The sequence below is a fragment of the Hyaena hyaena genome, unplaced genomic scaffold, assembly GCF_003009895.1.
Source record: "Hyaena hyaena isolate Hyena2069 unplaced genomic scaffold, ASM300989v1 scaffold_115, whole genome shotgun sequence".
In the NCBI taxonomy this organism is placed as follows: domain Eukaryota; kingdom Metazoa; phylum Chordata; class Mammalia; order Carnivora; family Hyaenidae; genus Hyaena; species Hyaena hyaena.
The window spans coordinates 2,088,260-2,114,027 of record NW_024080747.1 but is presented as its reverse complement, the minus strand read 5'-3'; the positions used below and the strand labels follow the sequence as shown (position 1 = coordinate 2,114,027).

Genomic DNA, 25,768 nt, shown 5'->3' with positions numbered 1-25,768 from the left:
TACGTCAAAAACTTAGTAAATTTCCAAGACACCCTTTATCTCCTACCCCACTCCCAAGCAAGTTCCCCCTGAGCTGTACCTTCAAAATGCATCCGCCCTATGACCACTCTTATCATTGTCACTGCTACCACCACCATCCAGGCCCCCATCATCCCTTGCCAATTCCCATCACTGGTATTCCTGCACTCACTACTGTCAACAGCCAAAGAGTTCTCTTTAAAAATGTAAACCATTATCTTTCCTCTAATTGAAAGCATCCAGCGACTCTTACAGCACTCCAGATAAATTTGAAAAGTCCATCTCTGATCATCTACATGAACTTGTCTTTGATATCTCAGTGAGTTTAGAGTCTTCCACTCTCCCTTCTGTATTCCCTTCTCTGGTCTCATTGGTCCCTTGTTTTTACACACATCAAGCACATCCCCTTCTTTGTCTTTGTCTTCATCTTTGTCTTCGTCCTTGTCTTCTTCATCATCTTCTTCTTCCTTCTTGTTCTTCTTCCTTCTCCTCCTCCCCCCTTCTGCCCTTCTCCTCCTCTTTTTTCTCCTCCTCCTCCCCCTCAGATAACTGCATGACTCATGCCCTCACATCATGTGAGTCTCTGCTCAGATGTTACTATCTCAGAGGAGCTAATTGTGATCAACTTTTCTAGAATAGGAACTGTATCAGTCAGGTATTGCTGTGTAACAAACAACCGTAAACTCTCAGTGACAAACAGTACTGTGCATCTGCAAGTCAACTGGGAATTGGATAATCTAGGCTGGATTTGAGTTCTTACTTTCTTTCAAGCTCTGGATTTGTAATATGAGTTCATATCTGCTTCATGTCTTTCATTTCTATATGCCTGGGATATGGCATAATAGGTCAATGAGCGTTGGCTCAGTAAATAAGTAAGGAAATGAACAAGTGTCACAGAAATTAAGAGAACAAATAGGTATAATGGAGGTTAAGTAAAATTTCCTTTGCTTAGCCTCTTCTAATATATAAACTAATGAAGGTAAAGACCTGAAATAATTCTGCCACATCTTCTGTTTTGTTTCCCCATGTTCAGATCAGAGGACAGGCACGTGTTTCTCAGGCCTGGTGAATGGTCGCTGTGCACAAGAGCTCCCGGGCAGAATGACAAAAATGCAATGCTGCTGTGAGCCCGGCCGCTGCTGGGGTGTCGGAACCATTCCTGAGGCCTGTCCCGTCAGAGGCTCTGGTGAGCAGCTAAATTCTCGTCTCCTTGCGATGGGCAGTGTTAGGAAAATCGGCAGCAGTAACATACTTTGCTCTTCTTGAAGTCAAGTCATATGTGTATTCCCGTCACTATATTCAACATGACTAGGGTGTTTTGGGGAGGGAGAGGGCAGCATTGTGTATTTGGGATCAGTTTTGATTATATCCACTTTATTAATATCAGAAAAATCCCTGAAAGCTGATTACGACTTGTCTTTGTGCAAGTAGTGTTAAAAATTATTCTGAACGTCAGTATTTCAATTTAATTTAGGAATCTCCTGATCTTTCATTTCGGAGCTTTGACTCTCTTTGAGTAATCTCCATGAATATTTTATTTTAGGAGTTCCCCTATTTTCTAGTATCCCAGTCCTTGGAGATATTTCTTCATTTCTAATAACCTTAATAATAATACAAGGGTAAAAGGATACCTGTCATTCATTTTGCTATATTAACTAACCTATAACTGAAGCGGTATCAGGAAATTTCTTTAGGATGAATGGGAAGTAGCTCTTCTTGTTAGTGTAATATGAATGGTAAATTACAGTTAATGTTTATCAATTACATACAGGCATAGCAGTATGTTTTATTATACTGCCTTTATGTTAATTATAGTATTATGAAAACAGTTAAACCTTTTGAACTATGCTTATAAAGATAGGTATCTCTATGTACCATTATGGAGAAAAATACTAAGGTACATTCTTTCAAAATCTCTAAGCTATATACTAAAATGCTTTCCAAAAAGCAGCATTAATGCATAGTATATAATTCTGGAAACTCATGGTCTCTCTAGTAATACTGATACTGAAAGAGTTGCTTAAGTTAATAATTTTCATTTCTACTGTCACAGTGCCCTAATTCTGAGAACAGTTAAGGAAATACGGAGATTATTTATAGCCTTGCTTCTTTTCTCTCAGTTTTAATGCTTGGGGAAATAAGGCAAAGATTGAAAAGCTGACTAAACACTGTCTTCTGTTAAAATCCATACCAGAAAAAAAGTATTTTCTGAAGCCACATTAATCACTTAAAGGAGATAGGAACAATGTGTAGGTGCAAAGCTGATGAAGTTTTCAGTAACACCAAATATAAATAATGAATTACTAAAGCTTTCATTCTCATCCATTTAAGGAAATTTCTTGGATGTATAGTGATATCTGGAATTTTACAAGTTAAACTTGGGGAGATAAAATCAAAATGCACATAGTGACAAATCTTTGGTTATGCAACTCAATTAAAATATGGCAAATAGGTTTTAAGTTTTCTTCTGAAACATGTCTACCTTTTCCTGCTACTGCTAGCATTGAAAACATTTATCAAGATAATACCCTACATACTCAGACCAAATAATAGAGATAACCTGAAATAATCTTATAATATACAGATGGCTTATATCACGCAGAAGAGCATCCATCCATGTTGAACCGATCTTTTTTCTTCTAGAGGAATATCGCAGACTTTGCATGGATGGACTTCCAATAGGAGGGATTCCAGGGAGTGCTGGTTCCAGACCTGGAGGCACTGGGGGGAATGGCTTTGCCCCAAGTGGCAATGGCAATGGCTATGGCCCAGGAGGGACAGGCTTCATCCCCATCCCTGGAGGCAATGGCTTTTCTCCTGGAGTTGGAGGAGCTGGTGTAGGGGCCGGGGGACAGGGGCCCATCATCACTGGACTAAGTGAGTGTTTACTCTTTGTGTAGACTTTTTCATTTTCTGCCTTAAATGATATTACAATACCTAACATTTTTTTCACAAGGGGTGTGTGTGCGTGTGTGTGTGTATAAAAACGTATTTCAGGATCTAAAATAATGTAGTAGTAAAAAAATTCTTCAGAAAATATAATTTTTCTATTCCTTAAGCTTTCTAAATTGGAGAGAGGAAGAGTGACCCAGGTTCTCTTTGAAAATAAAGACGAGAGCACAGGAACACTCCAGTCCAGATGACACCATTAAAGAGCGTGTTTTTGGTTCCAGTATATTTCATTTGGCCGTTTGGAAGCTGCCCTGTTCATACACCCCTTGAATTATTTTCCAGAACCATTTCTCAACTGAGATAAACTGAATAAGTCTTGCTCTGTGCCTATCCAAATATTTTAATGAAATATCTTTCTTTTCCTCACCCTTTTTTGTTGAATAACTTGGGCTTCAAGCCAGAACTGGCATTGGTGTACTTGACATTTAAGTCCATTCTTTTTATAAGAACTGCTCTTGCTAATAATATTTAATGATGTCCTACAGTGTTCTGTTTATTCTTTTTGGCATGTGGCCTATTTACTATATCTGAATATTCAGCACAGTTACAGGGGGGAAGAAAGGGAAATGGAAAGTATTCAAATGTACAGTAGAACATTCCTGAAATTTTGAAAAGACATCATTATGGGCAAGGTCTCCAGATGTAATAACTTAACAAATGCAAGTTATAACCATGTGTCTCAGGAATATTTTTTAGATTTTCAATGTTCAAGTTTTAATGTAGAGTAATATGAATATTTGCTATATACACCTAATGAGTGGACTATTAAATAATCCTTTTAAAAATCAACTTTAATAAGAACAGTGCATGTTGTAATGATGAAAACACCACTTGTGCTTTCATTCTGTATAGCTATTCTGAACCAGACAATAGATATCTGTAAGCACCACGCTAATCTCTGTTTAAATGGACGCTGCATACCTACTGTGTCTAGCTACCGATGTGAATGCAACATGGGGTACAAGCAGGATTCAAATGGGGACTGCATAGGTAAGCTCATGATTATTTAATGCTTCTGTGTTTTTTCATAGCTTTCAGACTATCAATTGGAATCAATTGACTGGATAGTATTGGTCTGGATAGTATTGGAATGGATAGTATTAAAACAAAAGTCTTTCAAAGCAAAGCTAATTTCCACCCTGTCGCTCCTGTGTGCATGGTCTTCCGTGGACTCCTCTAACCTGCTGCTGAGATAGGCCCCTTCAAGAATCCCTGCCTTTTCCACCTGTTAAATACTTAGATTTTTGTCTCTGCCTCTCTCTTTCCTTCCTTCTTTGCTGAGCAACACTAGGTATATGGTGGTGTCGTTACCATGCAGAAGAAGGTGCAGATTGGAAGGAAGTAGTTGATGAGTCACTTTGGGGCATTTTGAGTGTTAGTCATCTGGGATGTTGAGTTACAAAGGCCTAAAGCTAGAGTTACAGGTTGAGGTATCAGTGACATACAGGTGGCTATTAGAACCATGAGGGTGAATATTGTCACCTGGGCTGAACCCCAGCAAGAGTAGAAAGATAATGGCAGTACTGTGGCTGGAACCCTGTGCAATAGTAGCATCGTCCCATGAAGAAAACTGAGCAGTAGTTTTGGTGAGACAGCAAAATAATCCAGAAACTATGTCCCTGAAGTTCCACAAGGTACCCTTTGGAAAGGAAAGTATTGGCAAGTGAGAAGTATGGCAGAAAAATCAGATCCCTTGAGAATAGTTTCAGTTTAGGAGTAGTCTAGCAAATGATTGTGTGTATGTTTCACAATGAGCATAACCCTAAGTACCCTATTTGGATTCACGTCTTCTGTTACAACATACGGATGACAGACCAGGAACAGAGAGTATTATACTTTTGCCAGAGAAAACTGAAAAGTTTTAAGTGTACTATGATTATGAAGGAAAATGTGAGCCAAGTATGATGTTTTGATCATATTGAAAAACCAATCATTTTAAACTACATACAGAGCTATAAGATCAGAATGATTCAGTGAGGCTTAGCTCAGGATCCTCATGTACAATTCCACAAGTTTTGCATTGCACAAGTCTAGAGGGACCATTCACATAATCTATTTAAATGTCTCACTCTAGGGTTATACAGGAGCCCTGGCTTAACTGATACTCCTGGACACTTGTTTAAGTGATAGACCAGGTGATTATTTTTGGATCACTGTGAAATACTGATATATTTATTATTATATGACTTGCAAATGATTTTTCTATTAAAAAAACATGATTATAAGTATATAATATATAAAATCTTGTACGTACATAGAAAATCAACTGAAATCTGACTGACTGTTTCTTATTGCTACTAATATTTATCATTCATGTGTCTCTGCATGATTCACTGACCTACAGCTAAGTAGGCCAGAAGTTTAATATTTTGTTTAAATTAGCCACAGGTCCCCATTTATTTCATATTAGCACCCAGGTGTACTTTATTCTACCTAGGAAAACACCTGTACTCCAGGAATTTTGTGAACCATTCATATAAAGAAGGAGTATCTTTAAGGATCAAGAGGTTTTTTTTGGTAGTCACGCATCCAACCCACCCATTCCTCAACAAGGGTTCATCTAAAGAATTAAGTCCTACAGAAAGTTATGTCAGTAACTATTTCTGTGGTTCCCCCAAGGGTGATGCACAGGGAGTATAACTCCAGATGCAGAATATGGGAACTAATCACCTACAGCAGTTATTCTAAATAGGTTCTTCCTTTTCTGGAACGCACATGAGAAGGGCTTCTATCACTCTTTTAAAACACGGTGTCTGTGGTAGCATTGGGATTGCACATCTTTACAGTTAATATGTTAGTATATCTCCAACATTTGTACTTTACCCAAACATTGTTACACAGTTCCATTCTAGATTGATCTCATCCTCTAGTCCTGCAAAGTTAAAACCCAAGCAAGGTTATCTTTCGAACCATAGTAATTCATAGAGACAAAGATAAGTATCAGGGCATATTTTCAGAAAGTAAGTTTTTAATACTTTTATTTCAGTATTCTCTGTAGGTTCAGCTTTTGATCACTTTGAGTTTGAGTTTATAAGTAAGTCGGGACATCAGAAAAAGTTCAGAGGATATGAGTTAACTAGCTTTTTAAATTATAGGAGCCCAAAATAGGGCTAGTAACTACTTTAATTATACTGTGTTTTGAGGAATAACAAACTGCTATTGTTATTTGGGAATTTGTGGTACATACTGATGAAGTGTCCTAACATGAAAGGTGGTAACTCTTTTAAAGGATCACAGGCAAGTAAAATAGAATTGGATCCATTTTGCTATTCTAAGAAGTACTCCTGAGACCTGAAAATGGTTTTATTTACTCACCACCCCTTTCTCTCCTTTCCTTGAGAGTTCTACTCTCCAATGTAATTCTGGCACTCGTTTATGTCTGTATAAGACAAACTGCTGTTAGCAGTAGGTGTTAATTCCAGTCAAATCATTCTACTTTGGGAGAGTAAGAAATAATTCCTGTTTCTCTTGGCCTGCAGATAATCTTAGAGCCTTTGCCAATTAACTGTTTACTAATTTGGAATATAAAATACTTTTCAAGGCTAAATATTTCTTATCCAATAGTTATCTGAGAATGTAACCATTTTGATAATCGGCATTTTTCTCAATGACTTCATTTATTTCAGAAGTTTAAAAACTTGTGAATTTTGCTTAAAAGCACTCAGTTCCCAATGAAAACATGGGAAGAATCCCAAGTGCACAGTGTCCCTGTTCCCCTTACACAAGGTGACACGGAGGTGATTACTTGGAAGTACTAGGTCATGAGACCTCAGAATCAACAGCCATGAAATGTACATTTCAGAACATGGCAGCGGTCATTTCTGATTAGGCTAAAACTTAAAATCTTACAGCAGTCCTAAAATATAAGTGGGTTTTTAAAGGCATGGATTTTAAATGCACTAATACTTGTTTGATAGATGTTTTCACTTCTCAAGAAGAAATAAATAAGTTACCTCCTGTATCTTTCTGTGTACACTGATTCCTTGGTGTGATCTCTGAGGGGCTAAGGGCTCTGATGTCAAAATAATGGCCAGAGCTGTCATAGCAGTGAGGAGCCCTGGGAACAGGTTTTCAAGGAAGGAAAAGGCCTTGAGAAGTGATCTGGATTCCCCAAAAGTTTTCCTCAGGAGAGGGGCTTGGGTGCATGGTCTCAGAGCTTTACAGTGACGCTTCTGAAAAGGTGCATCAACAACACATTTTTAATTGTTGCATTTCAGACGACGTACCCTAGAGAATTAAAGCATCTTCCATGCTGCAAGCTCAGGGTGATAGTTCATACTGGAAAGTCCACTAAGTATACTTTATTGCTTGTTCATGCTCTAAACTCTGTCTTCTCTCATTTTGCTTCATTCCTTTGGCCCAGTAGAATTGATGTTATCAACCAAAAGTTGAAATGTAAGTGAATCTTAATGGGCTGAAGGCATCCTTGGATGAATTGAAAAAGCATTGAATCCTGTTATTCTCTGTTGTTTTTATTTAATTTGCTGTGAGATTTTTTTTGTTCCCCTCCTGTACCAGAGAGGGCTTAGTTGCTTTTACTCTGAGTGTTTATATAAATGAGTTTGGTGAGTTTGATAGATTACAGTTTCTTTTTAAAGACCATCTGTGAAAGGAGTAATCTGTTTATTAAAATGGTAAACCTGTGAATTCATTTGATTGTTGTGCTCTCCAATTTAGCTAAAATTATATATGTTAGTGGCTTCTACATGTACATGAAATGCCAAGTCATATGCCCTCACCAGCCAGCGAGGTTTTTAATTTGCTAGCATTCAAAATTATGTTTCATGGGCATTGCTAAGAGAAGATGGATTTAACTTTTTCTGACTCTGGCACATGTGACTTTTCTGGGCTTTGGGTAGTCCAGACTATTCAATCTGCCATTTGTCTTTTTTTTTTTTTTAATGTTTTATTTATTTCTAGGAGAGAGAGAGAGAGACAGCGTGAGCAAGGGAGGGTTAGAGAGAGAGGGAGTCACAGACTCTGAAACAGGCTCCAGGCTCTGGGCTGGCAGCCAGCACAGAGCCCGACACGGGGCTCAAACCCACAAACCGCGAGATCATGACCTAACCGAAAGTCGGACGCTTAACCGACTAAGCCACCCAGGCGCCCCTCAATCTGCCATTTGTCTTGCAGCCCCTGAATTCTGCGATGGGTTTGCCTCTAATCAGGCCTTAGAACTAAATGAAAAGCAGTAATGTTTCTCACATTTAGGATCAGAACTTGCATTTTCATTGAACTTGATTTATGAAAAAAATTCCTGTGCCCATTTAAGGTCCTAAAGAAATCTGAGGCTACTGAATATAATAGACTTTGTCTTAATCAATTTCCATTTTATGCCTCACCATATGTTACTTCAAACAACCATGCCTTGGTGCCTACATAGTTACATATCTAATTGCTGACAACATAGACTAACAAAGAAATTCCACAATCTATACATACATATCTTCAAACATCTTTTATTGGATTTCTAATACTGTACGAGGCTGTGGAGAGGTTATTAACTTGCCCGGATTGCTATAGATAAGTGTTACTGCTTTTTGGAACTCATGGCTATGAGTTTGCAGTCAGCTTTTAAAAAAAAATAAAAGCTTCTCAGAGCTTTTAATCATTGTGCATTTTTCAAATTGAAAAATCATTATCTCATGATTAAAGCAAATTCCCTTGTACTTTCCAATAGGCAATATTTTTGTAAATCTCTAGACTGGCCTCTGTATTTGAAGAAAGGAATTCTCATTCATTTATAAATACTCTGCTATTTAGACTATTACCACTGACTGGCCTTTTCTCAAATTTGGGGGGCCTCAGTGTACTTTAAACAAACATTTCTAGAAAGGGAGTGAAGTCTGTAATGGTTTCTTTTGCTGCTCACAGATGTTGATGAATGCACATCAAATCCCTGCACTAATGGAGATTGTGTTAACACACCTGGATCCTATTATTGTAAATGTCATGCTGGATTCCAGAGGACTCCTACTAAGCAAGCATGCATTGGTAAGGCAGTTTGCTTTCACATATGAAAATGTTCCATGAAATATAGTGACCCAGGCTGTTGAGGTTAAAAGTAAATTTATTAAAATAAGACATGGAATGAAGTAAGTGCTGTTACATTACTACAGATTTATTTTATACTCCCCTCAGAAGTGCTTCCTTTAAACATAAACACTATTTGCGTATGTAACCCTCACAATGTGATATCTGGCTTTGCAAAAAAAAATATATATATATATCAGTTTCTCTCCCTTCCCTAGATCATAGCTTCCTTTCTCCAAGTCGCATCAGTAGCCTTACTGCTTTCTGAGCTTAAGATTTATAGTCATTCCCAACTACTGTTTCCTTTGAACCTCACACACAGTCCGACACGAAGTCAGGCCTTGTCGTGATTCACAGTTTTGTGGCTACACTCACCACCGTCCTCCAAACTGATTCATATAAGAATTCTTTTAGCAGATGACTCTGTTTGTCTTCTTTTTCATATCCTATTCACCCACGGGTAGTTGCTTGGAGAAGCTTACCCAGCAGGTGACATCATGTTGCTCTTAACCCCGATAGTTGGACGTTCCTGTGTTGTTACTCAACAGCCTGCTCTGAATTTGGAGGTCTTTGACCACTGTGTCCACAAGAGTTGCACCAGCCACTCTACTGCACTGCCCCCCTTCGCCTAGCTTCCCTGCACACGCCAACCCATTTTCCTCTTTCTTGGCCTCTTCAGCTACTGTAAGTCAGAGCTATTAAAAAAAAAAAAAAAAAAAAAGGTGGTGAGAGATGGAAATTTTGCTAAAGAAGCAACGTGATCTTAGGTATAACATGTAAGACAGATTGGATATTGAACATCACATTTATTAAGTTACTGTTTGTATCTGTGGTTACTGTCAAAGTGTAATGTTTGGCCATTCTTCATTGTCCCAGATATTGATGAGTGCATCCAGAATGGGGTCCTTTGTAAAAACGGTCGATGTGTGAACACAGATGGAAGTTTCCAGTGCATTTGCAATGCCGGCTTTGAATTAACTACAGATGGAAAAAACTGTGTTGGTATGGAAACTGCCTGCTCCCTTGTAAAAGATTTTTAAGGGATATACATTTTTATTTAGAACCATATATGCTATTTCCATGAAAGCTCATACAATACACATGTGAGAATTCTTCAGATGACTTAGGTAAAATATAAATGCATTTAACATGAGACCCTCAAAGTAAAAGGAAAGATTGTTTGGAAATGTTATAACAGTGAATAATTTACTGCTTCTGGGAATTTTCTGTGTGGTATATGTTTGATTAAAAATAGCAGTTTTTCTTCTACTGTAGGTAATTATTTCACATTTTGCCAGTACATCACCAACAGGTTAGAGAAGGTCTTCCCCTGACCTCTGATCTCCTATCTGACCTCTGAATATAAAAAGGTTTAGCAAGGGGTACCTGAGTGGCTCGGTTGGTTGAGCATACAACTTCGGCTCAGATCATGATCTTACAGTTCCTGGGTTCGAGCCCCATATCAGGCTCTGCGCTGACAGCTCAGAGCCTGGAGCCTGCCTCAGATTCTGTGTCCCCCCTTGCCTCTCTGCCCCGTCCCTGTTCATGCTCTGTCTCAAAAATAAATAAAACATTAAAAAAAAGTTTTAAAAAATGGCTTAGCATATGTAATAATCCGATCTCTAAATTTGAGGTCCTGGCAATGCAGTAGATACCAGTGCCTCACAGAAATACTCTGTTCACACAGCGACTGATGATAGTTCACCCACTGATAGAAGTCTGGATCATTTCACTTGTACTCCTAAAGTCATATTAATGATTTTGCTAATCAAAGTTAAAACCCTTCTCATGTGGTTTGAATAACAACTAAATACAACATTTACTTAATTTTTTTAAATTTTTAAAAATTTTTATTTATTTTTGAGAGAGAGAGAAAAACAGAGCATGAGCAGGGGAGGGGCAGAGAGAAAGGGAGACACAGAATCCAAAGCAGCCTCCAGGCTCTGAGCTGTCAACACAGGCCGGATGCGGGGCTTGAACTCATTGACTGCAAGATTATGACTTAAGTCAAAGTCAGACGCTTAACTGACTGAGCCACCCCGGCGCCCCAACATTTACTTCTTTGTCTTCGTGTCTCTTATTACGCTAAAGGCATAAAGGCTCTCGCTTGATTGGCATTCAGATTAGGAAAAAAAAAATCAGCGAGTACATGGCTCATTTATGTAGTAGAATGTGATTGGTGATTATTAGTGGAAGGAGAGGGAGCCAGTTCCCACAAGGACGGTGGCATAAGTAACTCCACTCTTCTCCTGCAGATCATGATGAATGTACGACTACCAACATGTGTTTGAATGGCATGTGCATTAATGAAGATGGTAGCTTCAAGTGCATCTGCAAACCAGGATTTGTCTTGGCTTCAAATGGGCGTTACTGTACTGGTACGTATGACCCTGAGATTGGAAAGTAACCATGATTGAAACCATCTTTTCTATTTGAATGAATCATGCAAGAATTACTTCCGTTTCTTCATGCAGATCTCATATTATTCATGTCTCTCGCTAATTCAGTGAGGCAGGTGTCTAAAACTTCCAGAGAAACACACATTGTGGTCTAGGAACAGTGATATCTTTACAAAAATAATAATGGTGTGGGAAAAATTAAGGGAATGACAGATTGGTCTTAGCAATTCTGGAAGAGACAGTGTAGAAATAATTTCTCTATAGCCCATGCCTAAACAGAAACGAGGAAGAAAGAAACCTTGAGAGGTTTTCATTTTTGTGTGCTGAGACACTGTCATTCATTACTCATTTTGTATTACATATTTTCCATCAACTAATTTACAGATTGTGACTATATCATTATCTAAAAATCTTACATTGACTTAGTGAAGAAATAATTTGAACATTTCTACCAATTTTGTTTATAAAGCCATTTTCAAAACTAAGCACCAGTTTTAGTGCTTACTTTAGTAAGCAAAGAAGTGCTTCTTGGAAATAAATAAGACTATATTAGATTTATATTCGCAGTTTGAATTTAGTAAGATGATTAGGTTTGTATTCACAATATGAATTTAGTAAGATGGAATAAATTTTGCAGGTTTTTTTCTCAGTTTTCTCCTTTTAGATGAAATCAACTCTTTGAATGCATTCTGCCTTCCATTACACATTTATCTGAATACCAAATAATTTCAGCAAAATTCCAGGGAGTTTTGAGGGAGAAAAATCAAGACTGATTCTTATATTTGTGAATAAAAAATAGCTTCTGAACTATTCAAGCAAGGGGAGTACATTATTCAGGAGAAATATTGTAGCTCTACTGTTTCAAATCAAGACTGAGATGTCATCTCAAGGTTGGCTAAATTGGATTTAATACAGGATTTGAGTTTAGTATTATTCCAGGGTGCAACATTACCTTACAGCATGTAACTTTCAGTATTTCCTCAGAAAATTACATACACAGATAAATATGACCTAAATCTTAGCAGTTTTTGCTGTCTTGCAATTTCTTAACTTATTTCCTTATTGGAGATCTTTTGCCATCTGCAAATTAAAATGTTCGTGATTTGGCAACCCTGTGTTTTGAGGGCTATTTCATCTTTCAGGGAAACCATTGATTGTTGGGTTACATGGGATAAACCTGAGTAGACTGAAAATTAAGAGGTGCTCCATATTTTGTTATTATGAATTGATCGACTTAATATGAGAAAAGCATGTCTCTTTAGTTTGAATTTTATGTGTGTAAAAATAATTACAAGAGTGCCTGAGTGACCTAGTCGGGTAAGCATCTGCCTCTTGACTTCAGCTTAGGTCATGATCTCATGGTTCATGAGACTGAGCCCTGCACTCTCAGCACAGAGCTTGCTTGGGATTCTCGCTCTTCCTGTCTGCCCCTCTCCCCCCCCCTCAAAATAAATAAACTTTTTAAAAAAGAAGGTAATTGCAAACATTTACCTTAGTTTTAAGAATTTGTTTTACTTAATTAACTTGAATTAAATGTCATTTACTGTTGAACAGGATTGGCATAGAAATAATGAAAAATGAGTGTGTAAGGCTCTTTTGTTCCTAATGGATAAAGTGAGGCAACTTTGAGTCAGTATTTCTGAAAGCGCATTTGAAAGAGTTGTATTTGTTAAAACCTAAGATTTGTATTTGTTAAAACCTAAGATTTGTTATCACATCTGTGTGTCCTTCCGTAAATTATAAAATGGAAAACAGAGGGTTGTTAGTCTAGAGTGATACAACAGGATTATGCTGTAATAAGGTTAAATTTACTCACTAATGGCCAGAGTTGTGTTCCCCCCTGAACAGATGTGGACGAATGCCAGACCCCAGGAATCTGCATGAATGGGCACTGCATCAACAACGAAGGGTCCTTCCGCTGTGACTGTCCCCCAGGCCTGGCTGTGGGCGTGGACGGACGTGTCTGTGTTGGTAAGTGAACCATTCTCTAATTGCCCCAGTGTCCAAATGGTCTTTGAAAAAGGGACAAAGATGTATCCATACTGTGGAAAAGTGTTTAGCCATAAAAAGGTATGAAGCACTGATAAATGCGGAAGTATGGATAAGCTTTGAAAACATTAGTGTTGAGTGAAAGGAACCACTCACAAAAGCCCAGATAGTTTATGATTTTGTTCATATGAAATGTCCGAAGCAGGCAAATCTATAGAGACAAAGCAGATTTGTGTTACTTAGAACAGAGAGGGTGGGGATGCCAGGAGAAGGGGATAGTACCTAAAGGCATCTTTGAGGTGGTGAAGTGTTCTAAAATCAGTTGTAGTGGTGGTTATATGTTTCTGTGTCTATGCAAAACAAAAAAACTATTGTACTCTTTAAATGGGTGAATTCTTAGGTATGTGAATTATACCTCAGTAAAGTGGCTTAAAAAAATGTACAGGGAGTCCACCTAACTCCTTGCAGAAGGCTCTGATGGATGCAATTAAAAAAAAAAAAAAAAACTGAAGAAGAAAGGCGCTTGGGTGGCTCAGTAGATTAAGTGTCTGACGGTTGATTTCAATTCAAGTCATGATCCTACGATTCATGAGATTGAACCCCACATTGGGCTCTGTGCTGACAGTGCAGAGCCTGCTTGGGATTTTCTCTCTCCTTCTCTCTCTGCCCCTACATCTCTCATCTCTCTCTCTCTCTCTCTCTCTCTCTCTCTCTCTTTCAAAATAAGTATTTTTAAAAAAATGCAGAAGAAAAAGGAAATCATCCTTAAAAAATAAAATGAAATCATACTTAAATCAAGATCCTTGATAATGTTAGCTGAGTCTTGAAGTACATTGGATTTAGATTTTGTAGTTCATAACACATAAGATGAAATGGGGATTGTGGTGGTGGTATTTAAATAAGCCCTATAGTTGCTCAGACACAATTTAAAATGTAAGCAACTTCTACTGTCGAATTTGGACTTCTGTCAAAAGGTAGAAAAGATTTTACATAGTTATTCTTTATCGCTGTGCAGGTAACTATAGAAACAAGAGCAGAATATGAGAGAGAATATATATTTTATTCTAAACTATTCCAAATTACTTTGCTTTTTATTAAAGGGCACTTTTGCCACATGGGTTCCATGCAAATCAGAGTTAGCAGGCATCACATTTAAAGAGGTAAATCAAAAATGTCTTTGGCATTTCAGAACCCAACCATGTGTCCTAACGATTACAATAGCAGAGTGAGGTTTCTATAAAAATGCATTTAATGCAGTTTTCTCTCCATTGGGCTTTCATGAGATCCCGAGGGGCATTACCCATCATGCACCTGCTGTTTCTCAGGTGATTCTGTAAAAGGGGGGCACACTCATTGGTTTAGGGCGTATAGATGACAGAAATAAAATTGTTTCTTAGACATAGGTGATAATATTTTACTCCTCCTTATGGGAATCAAAACATTTGGATCCCAAAGTGAGGAAGAAGAAAAGAAGCAACAACAGATGGAAATAATCTGTCCACTTAAGTTCATCTACTGTCTCCAATTTAGGATGTATTTCAGCTTACATGATTGTCAGCACTTCACTCAGGGATGTTTTAAATACAGCAGCAGAAGAATGTAGCTCCTTCCTGCTTCAGGGAGTTAAAATATTTTCAGTTGCTTTAATATACTTAGCTGCCCTTTTCCTTTACCTGAATGATTCTGTTGAAATCTATGATGAGTACAAACCAGTTTTAGAATAAGAACTTATTTTTCCTTTAAGCAACCAGTGTGTAAGTAGCTTTGAGGAATTCAGTCACTGTCTAAACACAAATCATCATTCTTCCTTGCCACATACAGAAAAGGCATCAGACATTGTTGCAAAGCCTCCAGGTTTTCACAACTGTGGTCACTTAAACTTTTGAAAATAAAAACACCATTTGTTCTAGGTATAAAATTATATATTGCTGTTCCCGACACCTGCTAGACATTCTTCCTTGATCTCTTCTACCTTTGGTGATGCTTTTGAGATGCATTGATTGTTGTTGTTAGGAATGAATCACTACTGTTAATTCTTATTAATTAATTATTATCAATTTCATATTTTTCTTTGGTTTGTTTTTGTTTCATTAGACACTGAGGTGTGAGTTTTTATTTTCAAAAAATTAAACCGTTACTGTAATTGATATGTTGAAGAAGCATGACTCACAGGCAGGATGTAAAAGGCAACTATATTTTGGTCTCTCCCATCCCTTTAAAAAGTATCTTTAAATTTATTGAGTAGAACCCACTTACCCAGTAAGTAAGGAAGAACACTCAGGCAACCCTATAACTTTACTATTCATAAATAGCAAAGGTCTATGTGACTACTTTAGGTAATGAAAATAGTGTAACTATAGAAATTAGAATGCCCAGATACAATAATATTCTGAACCTGACTTGAAGTTACAACTTCCCTTGCAAGCTCAAACCTTCATGAGCAAGAACTTGCTGACTCCACAAGGGTCAAAGTGCAGAAGGAGAGGTGAGGGGGCAGGGACACTGGTGACCGTTTTAGGATGGCTTCAAGATTTCTGGGTTTGCCAGATATTTAAAGCCACCCCTTGCTTTCATACTTCCTTCAGAGGCATTCAGCTGCCCTTCCTGACATGCAGACACTGCATTTTCCTCCTGGGGGTGCTCTTCACCCACCCTCTGGTCTTTGAACAGTCCATTTCAGGTAGGCTCTGTCTGAGGGTGTTCTCATCACCCCTCTGTTTTAGGACCCCCTCTTAATGTGGCCCATGTAATCCCTATGACATCCCATCGTTTGCCCTGTCAACCTCATGAATGGAGGTAGATCTCACTCACCTCTCTCTCTTGTCCCTTCCCTTAGAAAAACAGCCACTTCCTGTGGCCTGTAGGTATTGCAGGCAGGGGAGTTCATGAAGCTCTTCCCCTGCTCCCTGTGAAATTCTTCTTTTTGGATCAGTAGTGAGGATGGTACTGCCTCACCTCATAATCCAGCTTTTGCCAAAAAAACCAAACCAAAACAAAACAGAATACTCCTCCTCAAAAAATCCTCTCTTAATTTCCACTCTTTAAAACTGTGTCTTCAATAGGGGTGCCTGGGTGGTTCAGTAAGTTGAGCATCTGATTTCAGCTCAAGTCATAATCTCACAGTTCATGGATTCGAGCCCCAGGTCAGGCTCTGTGCTGACAGCTCAGAGCCTGGAGCCTGCTTCGGATTCTGTGTCTCCCTGTCTCTGCCCATCCCCCACTCGTGCTCTCTCTCTCTCTCTCTCTCTCTCTCTCTCTCTTTTTCTCTCAAAAATAAATAAAAACATTTAAAAAAATTTAACTATTTCTTTGATAATTAGATGGGTTTTCAAGACCTGGCAAGTATTTTCCATATCCACTTCCTTCAGGATGTAGTCTCAGAATTCACCTTGTTATTTGATATTTATAGCACTTTCAGATTTCAGCTTAAATTTCCTTTCTAACATCCTCCTATGTTAATGTAAGAGTATTTCAACATCAGTTAATTTTCTTTATCCTAGTTGTATTCCTTAATAGCTCTTCGGTGGTAGGCAAGATACATTTTCTCCGTGTGCCTCCTTTTCTCATTAGTTTTTTGGGGATTAAGTAAATTAATATCAGATTTTTGTATAAAGCTTTGAATGGTGTCTGGCGCCTAACACATGCCCAGCAAGTTAGCTATTATTATTGTTTTATTAAATTAGAATCATGGCATCACATCTAGGCCATTGTCTTAGAGTTGCTTCTTTAAGCAATAAAGAAAAGCTGACAGTTAAGAAAGAAGAATAAAATAAAATGAGCATTTTGCATCCATACGTACTTTGCCAATGATGTGTAGAATCTGAGTAACTCCTTTAAAAATTCTACTCTTTAAGTAAGAAAAGTCATGGAGAAAATTGTAACGTGGAGAAGATACAGCTCTATAGCATTGAGATCCAATCCCTCACCAAAACATTTATATGAGCACGTCTGATGGTGCTACAGGTACTGATGCCTCTTAGGCTGTCTACCTGTAAGCAGTGTCTCACTTGAATGTGAAGAGTATAATGGACTAGGGTTCTAGTTTGGAACCATTAACAGGAAATGATTGACTGTCCTCCTTAAAAATAGAAGAGAGAAATAAGGAAGTAACCGTATTTTTTGAGTATTTCCTGTGTGTCTTACACACTGTGCTTAGTGTTTAACTAATAAGTCTTGTTTATGATATAAACTGTATCCTTACTAAATGGATGAGGAGTGTGTTAAGTGTTTAAAGTAAGATCTATCCCATAGCGACCAGACCCTAGGACAGTTCATGTCCCTAAAACCTATACATATGTTACTTGTCTTTTTCATGGACCTTCTGGTGTTGGGTATTCTATACAACTGAGTTAATCTGTAACACAAACCAGTATGTAATGTGTCTCCCTCTTCCAACAAGTACCATAGGCTTTTTAATCCACCTCCTTATAAAAATTGTGCAAGGATTGTGTTCTCAACATGAAAACAGTAATAAAATTGACCATTTGTGGTACCTTCTGAAACAATAGATGTCATTATCACAAAAATCCTATTGAACTCACAAAAATCCTACTGCTAATCATGAACTATGCTGTATTTGTGCATACTTGTCTTTGAGTGGAGCTCTGCTCTTGTTATGTCACACCGAGCTGACCTTGCCAAACCCCATATCAGCAGAAGCAGATGGGATGGCATGTCCTGTAATTAGGCTTGTTGTGGCGAATTTCATGTCCTCTTCCATGTGAACGTTCACACATCTCATTGTCTAGTGCAGCCATAAATCTCATGGTTTTACTGAGAAGCATCACCAGATCATAAGAAAGCAGCAGGTGATTCAGCAGGTTACTTTGTGTAATGAGCAGATAAAATTATTTGCAACAAGTTGAGAATAACTATGTCAGTGTATGATTTAAGCACTATACAGCTTCTCTGGCCTCACTGGTGAGCTGAGTGTTTTATAGTTCACCATTTACTGTGTGATAAAATGATAGCATATTTTATGAGGCTTCACAGTGAGGGCGTAAGCTGGATACGCTCCTTTGGGACATAGCATGATGTAGAGGAAAGAGGAAGGGCTTTGGAAGTCATACAGCCTGAGTATGAATTCCAGCATGGGCAGTGGCTAGTGTAGGACTTGGAGCTGTGTAAGTAATCCCTCCAAATCTTGCCTTCCTTGTCTTTAAAACGTGGATAATGATCACTGTTCTGTGGAGTTGTTGATCAGAATATTCAGTGAGATAATAGTGTCTGTAAAGCAATAATCTAATGCTGAGGATATATAGCAGTAGCCATTTTTTTTAATAACTGGGTTTTTTGAGAGTCTGAGATTAAAACATAGTCACAGTAGTAAATTGGGGGTTGGCAAGAAAGGCCTCCTAACTCATAAAGTTGAAGAAATTTCACAGCCAGGCACTTCATTGTACCTGAGCACGTCCAAAATAGAAATAACATGTGTCATTTTGAGTATAGCACAGCTAGTGATTAGAGCACAAAGTGCTCTTTATAAATGGGGTTGTTATTCCTGCTTCCACGTAGGCCTATGGGCACAAGTGTGATAACGAATGCTTGCACGGTGCCTAAAACTTTGTGTAGAAAAGAGAAAGAATTGTTGACATTACAAACACATTTGTTCATTTCTGAGCACTGTTAGATGCTAAAGATACCAAGAACAAGAAAAGAGACAAATGCCCTTTAGAAGCTTCCCTTCCGTAGCCATTTAGGTTCATAGAAGCCCTCAGTTTTGAAATCTTTTTCTCTTTCACCGTCTCCATGTATCACTCTGCTTCCTCTGCAGATACTCACATGCGCAGCACCTGCTATGGCGGGATCAAGAAGGGAGCGTGTGTCCGTCCTTTCCCTGGTGCAGTGACCAAGTCGGAATGCTGCTGTGCCAACCCAGACTACGGTTTTGGAGAGCCCTGCCAGCCTTGCCCTGCAAAAAATTCAGGTAGTCCCATTTGCCGTGTCCCGTCTGATAAAGAATCTAGAAAGGTAGTGTTCGATATTTGGCAGAAGAGTGCATCAGCTCTCAGGTGCTCTATCATTACTTTCAGTTGAAGACCTCCAGATCTGTGTTGATATGTGAGGCACAGAATGAGGAAATTTGGCCTATATTTACCTGTGATCCCTGGCCAGAGTCCACACAAGGAGCAGAAGAATGTATTTGTTGACCCAATTAGGGTTGTGACAGCATATTTATTTTATGTATACCTTACTCCTCAGATTTTTTGATCATTGACATTGTTATGAAGATGAACAGCATAAAATCCACTTGTCACTTTCAGGGTTATAGTGTATTCACAAGACCCTAATTTTCCTTATTTTTAATCTTGCTGCAGCATGGTCTTAGGCTATAATCTGTCGGTAGTTCCACTGACTAATAGTAATATTCACTAATTTTTTCACAGACAGGGTCACATCACATGGCCTAATTCTTTGACTATTCTGACTCTTGTTTATTCATATTTTTACATCATCTATACTGACTTTATGTAAGTACAGTTGGGATTAAAAAATAAACACAACCTCTTTTCTTTCAAGTTGAGAACAGTTGAGAGTTTAGATGGGCAAACATAAAAACTACAGTAGTATGATTAGTGCCTTACAAGGGACATAGGGGCACCTGTGTGGCTCATTCGGTTAAGCATCCAGCTCTTGATTTTGGCTTGGATCATAAACTTGCATATCATGAGACTGAGCTTGCATCAGGCTCTGTGCTGACAGGGTGGAGCCAGCTTGGGATTCTCTTGTCCCTCTCTCTCTCTCTCTCTCTCTCAAAATAAATAAACTTTTTAAAAAAGCAGGACATAAGTAGGGAACTGGGAGAGCACACCAGATGGAAAAGTGGTCTGGGGAACTGGGAAGAACTTCACAGGGTTGGAGGGTGGGGGTGGGTGTCTGCTTAGCTTCATCTTGAAAAAGGGAATAAGAACATTGCAGGTAGGAGATGGAAGAAATGCATTCTGGCAAAGGGAAATGGCTTGTAATTCTTTGAAAATCTTCAAGTGATTGTGCAAATCTCAGCAAAGCATTAGCCTTCCACTTGAATGAACTGAGCATGACATTTTTTATAAAGAAGAATTAATGTAGGAAATCTTGCCCGGAGAATATTTAAGTGAATTATGCATATTACAAAAGAAGTACAAAAACTGGTAACAGTCTAGATGAAAAGGTGAGTGAGCTGATAAAATCTGGAATCTAGAAACAGTTATGACCATAAATGGGAATGTAGGATACAATAAAGATAGCACTTAGATCTGTGAGGAAAGATTGAACTAAGGAATGAATGTTGGTAAGTATTATAAAAAGTATGAAGTTAGCTCCCTGCATTAAACCTTACAAAATAACCCTCTTATAGAATATATGAACTATTTGTAATTTTATAATAGTAAAGGACTCTAAAGAGCAGAAACCAAAGACTAAAATACACATGTAAATTGGGAAAATATTTTCCTTAATTTATAAGGAATTTACATGAATCGGTGAGGAAAGTTGAAATCCTCCATAGAAAAAAGTGCAGTGTATGCAAACAAGGTTTCACAGAATACAAATGCAAATGGCAGAAAGCCACATGAAAGAATGTGCTAAAGTGAAAATTAAAATAAGACGTCATTTTTGTTTATTAGCTTGGTAAAGTGTAGATGATTGCTTTTTTCCATATGAGTGCTCTCTCATAGGCCTGATCAAAGGCTAACTTGGCTCATGTAGGGAGAGGACCATCAGAAGCCTTAAAAAGAGGCATTAATTCTGAGCAGTTTTACTTCCAAGGGATTAACCTAGTGATAAAATTGAATTTCCTGTTATTTATTTTAATTGCTGAAAGTTGGACAAACTTGATTTCATCATTAAGAGATTGAATAAATGTGGTGCATCCACATAACTGAGAAAAAAAAATAGTCTGTTAAATGGGATATTAATATGAAAGGTCTTTGACACAATGTAGAGAATCCAAGCCAGTGCCCTACTTTCACCCTCTGTGATCTGGGCAAGTCACTTACATGTTTGCCTGAGTGTTCTCAGGTGTCAAAGAGGACAATAATGGTATCTAGTTTGTGAATATTACTCAGCTGTAGAAGAGAATGGGAACTTACCATTTGCGACAACTAGGATGGACCTAGAGGGTGTGAGGCTAAGTGAAAGAAATCAAAGAAAGACAATACCATATGATTTCACTTATATGTGGAATCTCAAAATCAGAACAAATGAATAAACAAACAGAAGCAGAAGCAGACCCATAAATACAGAGCACCCACTAATGGTTGTGAAGTAGTGAAGGGTTAGGCCACATGGGAAAGGGGAGTGGAAGGTACAGGCTTCCAGCTTTGGAATGAGTAAGTCAGGAGGATAAAAGATACAGCAAAGGAAACAGTAAGTGGTACTGTAACGGTGTTGTGTGTTGTGTGGTGACAAATGGTCCCTCCACTTGTCGAGCACAGAATAATGTTTCAGATTGTCCACTCACAATGTTGTACGCCTGTAACTAATGTAACATTGTGTGTTAACCACACTTAAATAAAAAGTCTGTCTCGCTTATAATATTGGGAGGATTAAATTATCACATAGAAAATGCTAGAATACCAGGCACATGGTAAATGCTGGTATGTAAGTATCGTCTAACATTATTTTCTTATTGAGGGAAAAAAAGTTAAAAAGCGTTCTCTACAGTCCATTTTGTATTTTTTTTAAAGTTTCCAAATGTAAAAAATATCTGTAACTTTCATCAGTGTATTAAGTATATTCAGAGTAATAATCACAAGTGATTTTATTTTTTTACCCTCATCTGTGATTTTGGAATTGTTACAATAATTATGTGCTGGAAAATAGTAATTACTTTTTCATTTTAAAAATTATTGCCAGTAATTTTTCTTCATGGTAGTTTGGGAGTGATGTAAGTGACTTATACAGAGAGATGGTGTTTAGAGTTTTTAATTTCTGTATTTTGTTTTATCTTCCAGCTGAATTCCACGGTCTTTGTAGTAGTGGAGTAGGTATCACTGTGGATGGAAGAGGTAACCCATTCAGTATTCAGTCTTACAGTAATTATATAATTGGTAGCTTTATGATTGTGACATGAGTATGAATGTTTTTAATATTTAAAAAACATATAGTGTAAAATAATAAATTATCTCCTAGAATAGTGGTTTATAAGCTAGATGTATTAAATGTATGTTGATGCACATTCATAGTAGATAAATATTTGTCTGTTAAATATACACTGTTGACAATATTTCTAGCAAACTAGACCCATATTTTTGTGGGTACCGTTGCTTTAAAAGAGACTGGAGTTGGTATTTAGGTTTAGAAAAAGTAAGTCAGTTTAAAGAGAAAACATTAAATAGTGGTGCTGACATGATTTAAAAAAAATCTTTACGAGATAGTTGACATGGATCAAGTTTGGGATTTACTACCCTAAAAATAAATTGTTTAGATTATTTATGCCTGAGAATACTGAAATGTTTCTAAATTTAAATAAGTAAAATTCATTAACATTTTATTATTTTAAATTTAGCAGTATAATTAACAAAATGCCACCATGAAACCTTGAATATTAAATAAATATGTTTATGACTTTAAAGTTCTTTTATACACATGTAATATACACAGATAATGTCTTTTGTGTTTTTTTTTTTTTTAAGAAAACTGTAGGGTGTTGTTAATCTTCACTGCATACATATATTTCTTTTCTTTTTGTATTTGAGAAGATTTTAGACACATTATAGACCAGTTGACAGTAATATCGCATCTTTGACATGTACATCAGAAACCAACTTTTATAAGGTTGGTCTTATACCAAAAACAAAATGAAAAAGCTAACATTTCTGGGGTATGTTAAGGTCTTCCAGATTCTGGAAAGCCGTTGTTAAGATTAAAATTTGAGCATCATGACCAAAATTTGATACTATGACCATTTTTTATCCCCTCTCACTATGGGCTCCCCAACAGACCCAGCCACTTGTTGGAACTACTGGGTTGCTCGGACTAGCACATCACTCCTTCAGTCTTGCCCATGGCTGACAGAGTAGTCACTGTTGATGGCTTCTTATAAAGCATTGGTTCTCAAGCATCCATGTTTGAACTGTCCTCTCCATTAATTTCAACTTATCAACAGTGTGAAACATTTATTAGCATATTAGTTGATTGTAAAAAAAAAAAAAAAAAAAGAGAGAATAAAATAGGAATATTCCATGCCTTTGGGGACCATAAAATTATATAAGTCACCCTAATAAATGGTTGTCCTTTAATTAGATGGTTATAATACCTATCTAGTTAAGTTTTCCTTTGGACTTTGATCCAACTGCCTATAAATTTCTTTATTAATTTTATCATAAATACAGACACATTACATGGTTCAGTCATTTGAATTTCTGCCAGTTTCCTTCATTTTTCTTTTAACTTTCTTTTAACTTAACCAGGGAACTGTCCTGTATCTCTTAATTTTATTCTCTTATTCCTTATTTTCATTTCATTTTCCTTTCTGAAAACCAGGCAAATTGTAGGTTTGTGGAGTTAAACACTTCATATGTTGAGTGATCTTAATAGGCCTACGTATATCACCTAAACAATACAATATCTGTAACCATTAAACTTTAAACATTTAATGCAGATATCAATGAATGTGCTTTGGATCCCGATATATGTGCCAATGGAATTTGTGAAAATTTACGTGGTAGTTACCGCTGTAATTGCAACAGTGGCTATGAACCAGATGCCTCTGGGAGGAACTGTATTGGTAAGTTACTGTATTTATACAAGAGCCTTTTGTATAGTTTCATTTCATGGATTATGAGAGAAACTGAAATACAAATAAGTGAATAAAATGGTAGATCTTAGAGTTTCTCTTTTTTCCTTCTTATAGAAAGAAATAAAAATTCTGGAATCCATCCCATTCTGTTACACAGTAACCAACTTTTTAGTGGCAGAACTTAGAATATAAATCATTCTTTTCCCAAATGAATAGATATATACCTCAGTTATTGGCCTGTTGTATTTCTGCATATGTCTAAATCGTGCAATGTTTTCACTATGAAATGGACTTCAGAGTTAACAAGGCAGGAAATTAAGAAAATGAAGTGTTAGAGGTTTAGAAAACTTCCACTTACAAGGAAATAACTACTCACTACAACATATCCAAACATAGGTGTTTCTTTTTGTAATTTATAAGAAAAGGTTTATAAACACTCAAATGACTGGTGCATAAATTCAAGAATTTGTGAAGAATTTAGATTTTCTCATAGAGCATTGAGTTCACTTTTATAAAATGAATGCTTTGAATTCATCATTATGTAATAATTGTTAACACCTAATCACTGATGACTCATATCCAAGTCTTGATGATTATGATTCGGAAAAAATATTTTTCTGCCCTTATGGCACTGACTTTTATTATTGAATATACTCATTTGATCTGGAGTTGAAAACATATGTACAGATAGGTGTAGAAGGATATATTAAATATCATATACTTATAATGGATTTTGATGCTCATGAGGAAGGGCACTAGCCAAAGATTATTGAACATTTATAAAAATATGTAAACCAGCTACCTGATATTAACCAGAAGCAAAATTGCTTCCAGCATAACTGTTGAGTGCAGTGGAGCCTATGGGCACACTGCTGAAAACAGGGAGAGTCAGTGAGCATTTATACCCTGAACATGGTTCATGGCACTATTTGACTCTTTAAAATAGAAATATGCATAAATTTGATAAAAATTAAAACTACATTTTAAAATTAAAATGGAGCTAAATTTTAGTTTTAGTTTGCTAGGATTACTGAAAAAAAAAGAACAACTACTAAAATTTGAGTTGCTTAAAGTAAGAGAAATTTATTGTCTTACAATTTGGGAAGCCAGAAATCCAAAATCAAGGCATCCAGAGGGCTGTGCTCTCTCTAATGGCTCCACGGGAGGATCCTTCCTTTCCTCTTCGAGCTTCTGGTGTTTGTTTGCAATCCTGATGTTCCTTGGCTTACATATGCATCACTCTGGTCATATGTACATCTTTTCCATGTCTTTTCACATCATCTTCCTGCTGTGTTTCACATCATTTCCCCCTTTTTATGGACAGCGGTCATATTGGATTACATCCTACCGTAATGACCTCATTTTAGCTTAATTACTTCTATAACATTCCTTTTTCCAAAGGTCATATACTGGCTTCAACCTAACTTTTTTGGAGGAACACATTTTAACCCAAAGCATGCAATAGTAGGTAAATAATTGGTGATTTAGCTACTTAATGCAACATGCAATCATGGAGAAGTATATGGTGATGCTTAAAGTACAGTGTTAGTTTTTAAACATCAAGATTCAGAATTGGAGCAAAAACATAACATCCAAAAGAAAACAGTCAGATAAGACACCAAAAATAATGCTTATCAGTGTTGATGGAATTACAGCA

The 25,768-nt window shown here is 37.2% G+C and overlaps 1 protein-coding gene across 1 annotated transcript in view; it reads left to right on the top strand.

Moving 5' to 3' along the window:
• Positions 1 to 25,768, top strand: part of FBN2 (fibrillin 2) — a 258,206-nt gene that overhangs the window by 138,081 nt on the left and 94,357 nt on the right. The window contains exons 9-18 of the mRNA XM_039236691.1: positions 1,052 to 1,204; positions 2,662 to 2,895; positions 3,823 to 3,960; positions 8,845 to 8,964; positions 9,880 to 10,005; positions 11,259 to 11,381; positions 13,251 to 13,373; positions 19,165 to 19,317; positions 22,325 to 22,378; positions 23,974 to 24,099. Coding sequence (XP_039092622.1) covers positions 1,052 to 1,204; positions 2,662 to 2,895; positions 3,823 to 3,960; positions 8,845 to 8,964; positions 9,880 to 10,005; positions 11,259 to 11,381; positions 13,251 to 13,373; positions 19,165 to 19,317; positions 22,325 to 22,378; positions 23,974 to 24,099 — 1,350 coding nt within the window. The remainder of the gene's footprint in view (positions 1 to 1,051; positions 1,205 to 2,661; positions 2,896 to 3,822; positions 3,961 to 8,844; positions 8,965 to 9,879; positions 10,006 to 11,258; positions 11,382 to 13,250; positions 13,374 to 19,164; positions 19,318 to 22,324; positions 22,379 to 23,973; positions 24,100 to 25,768) is intronic.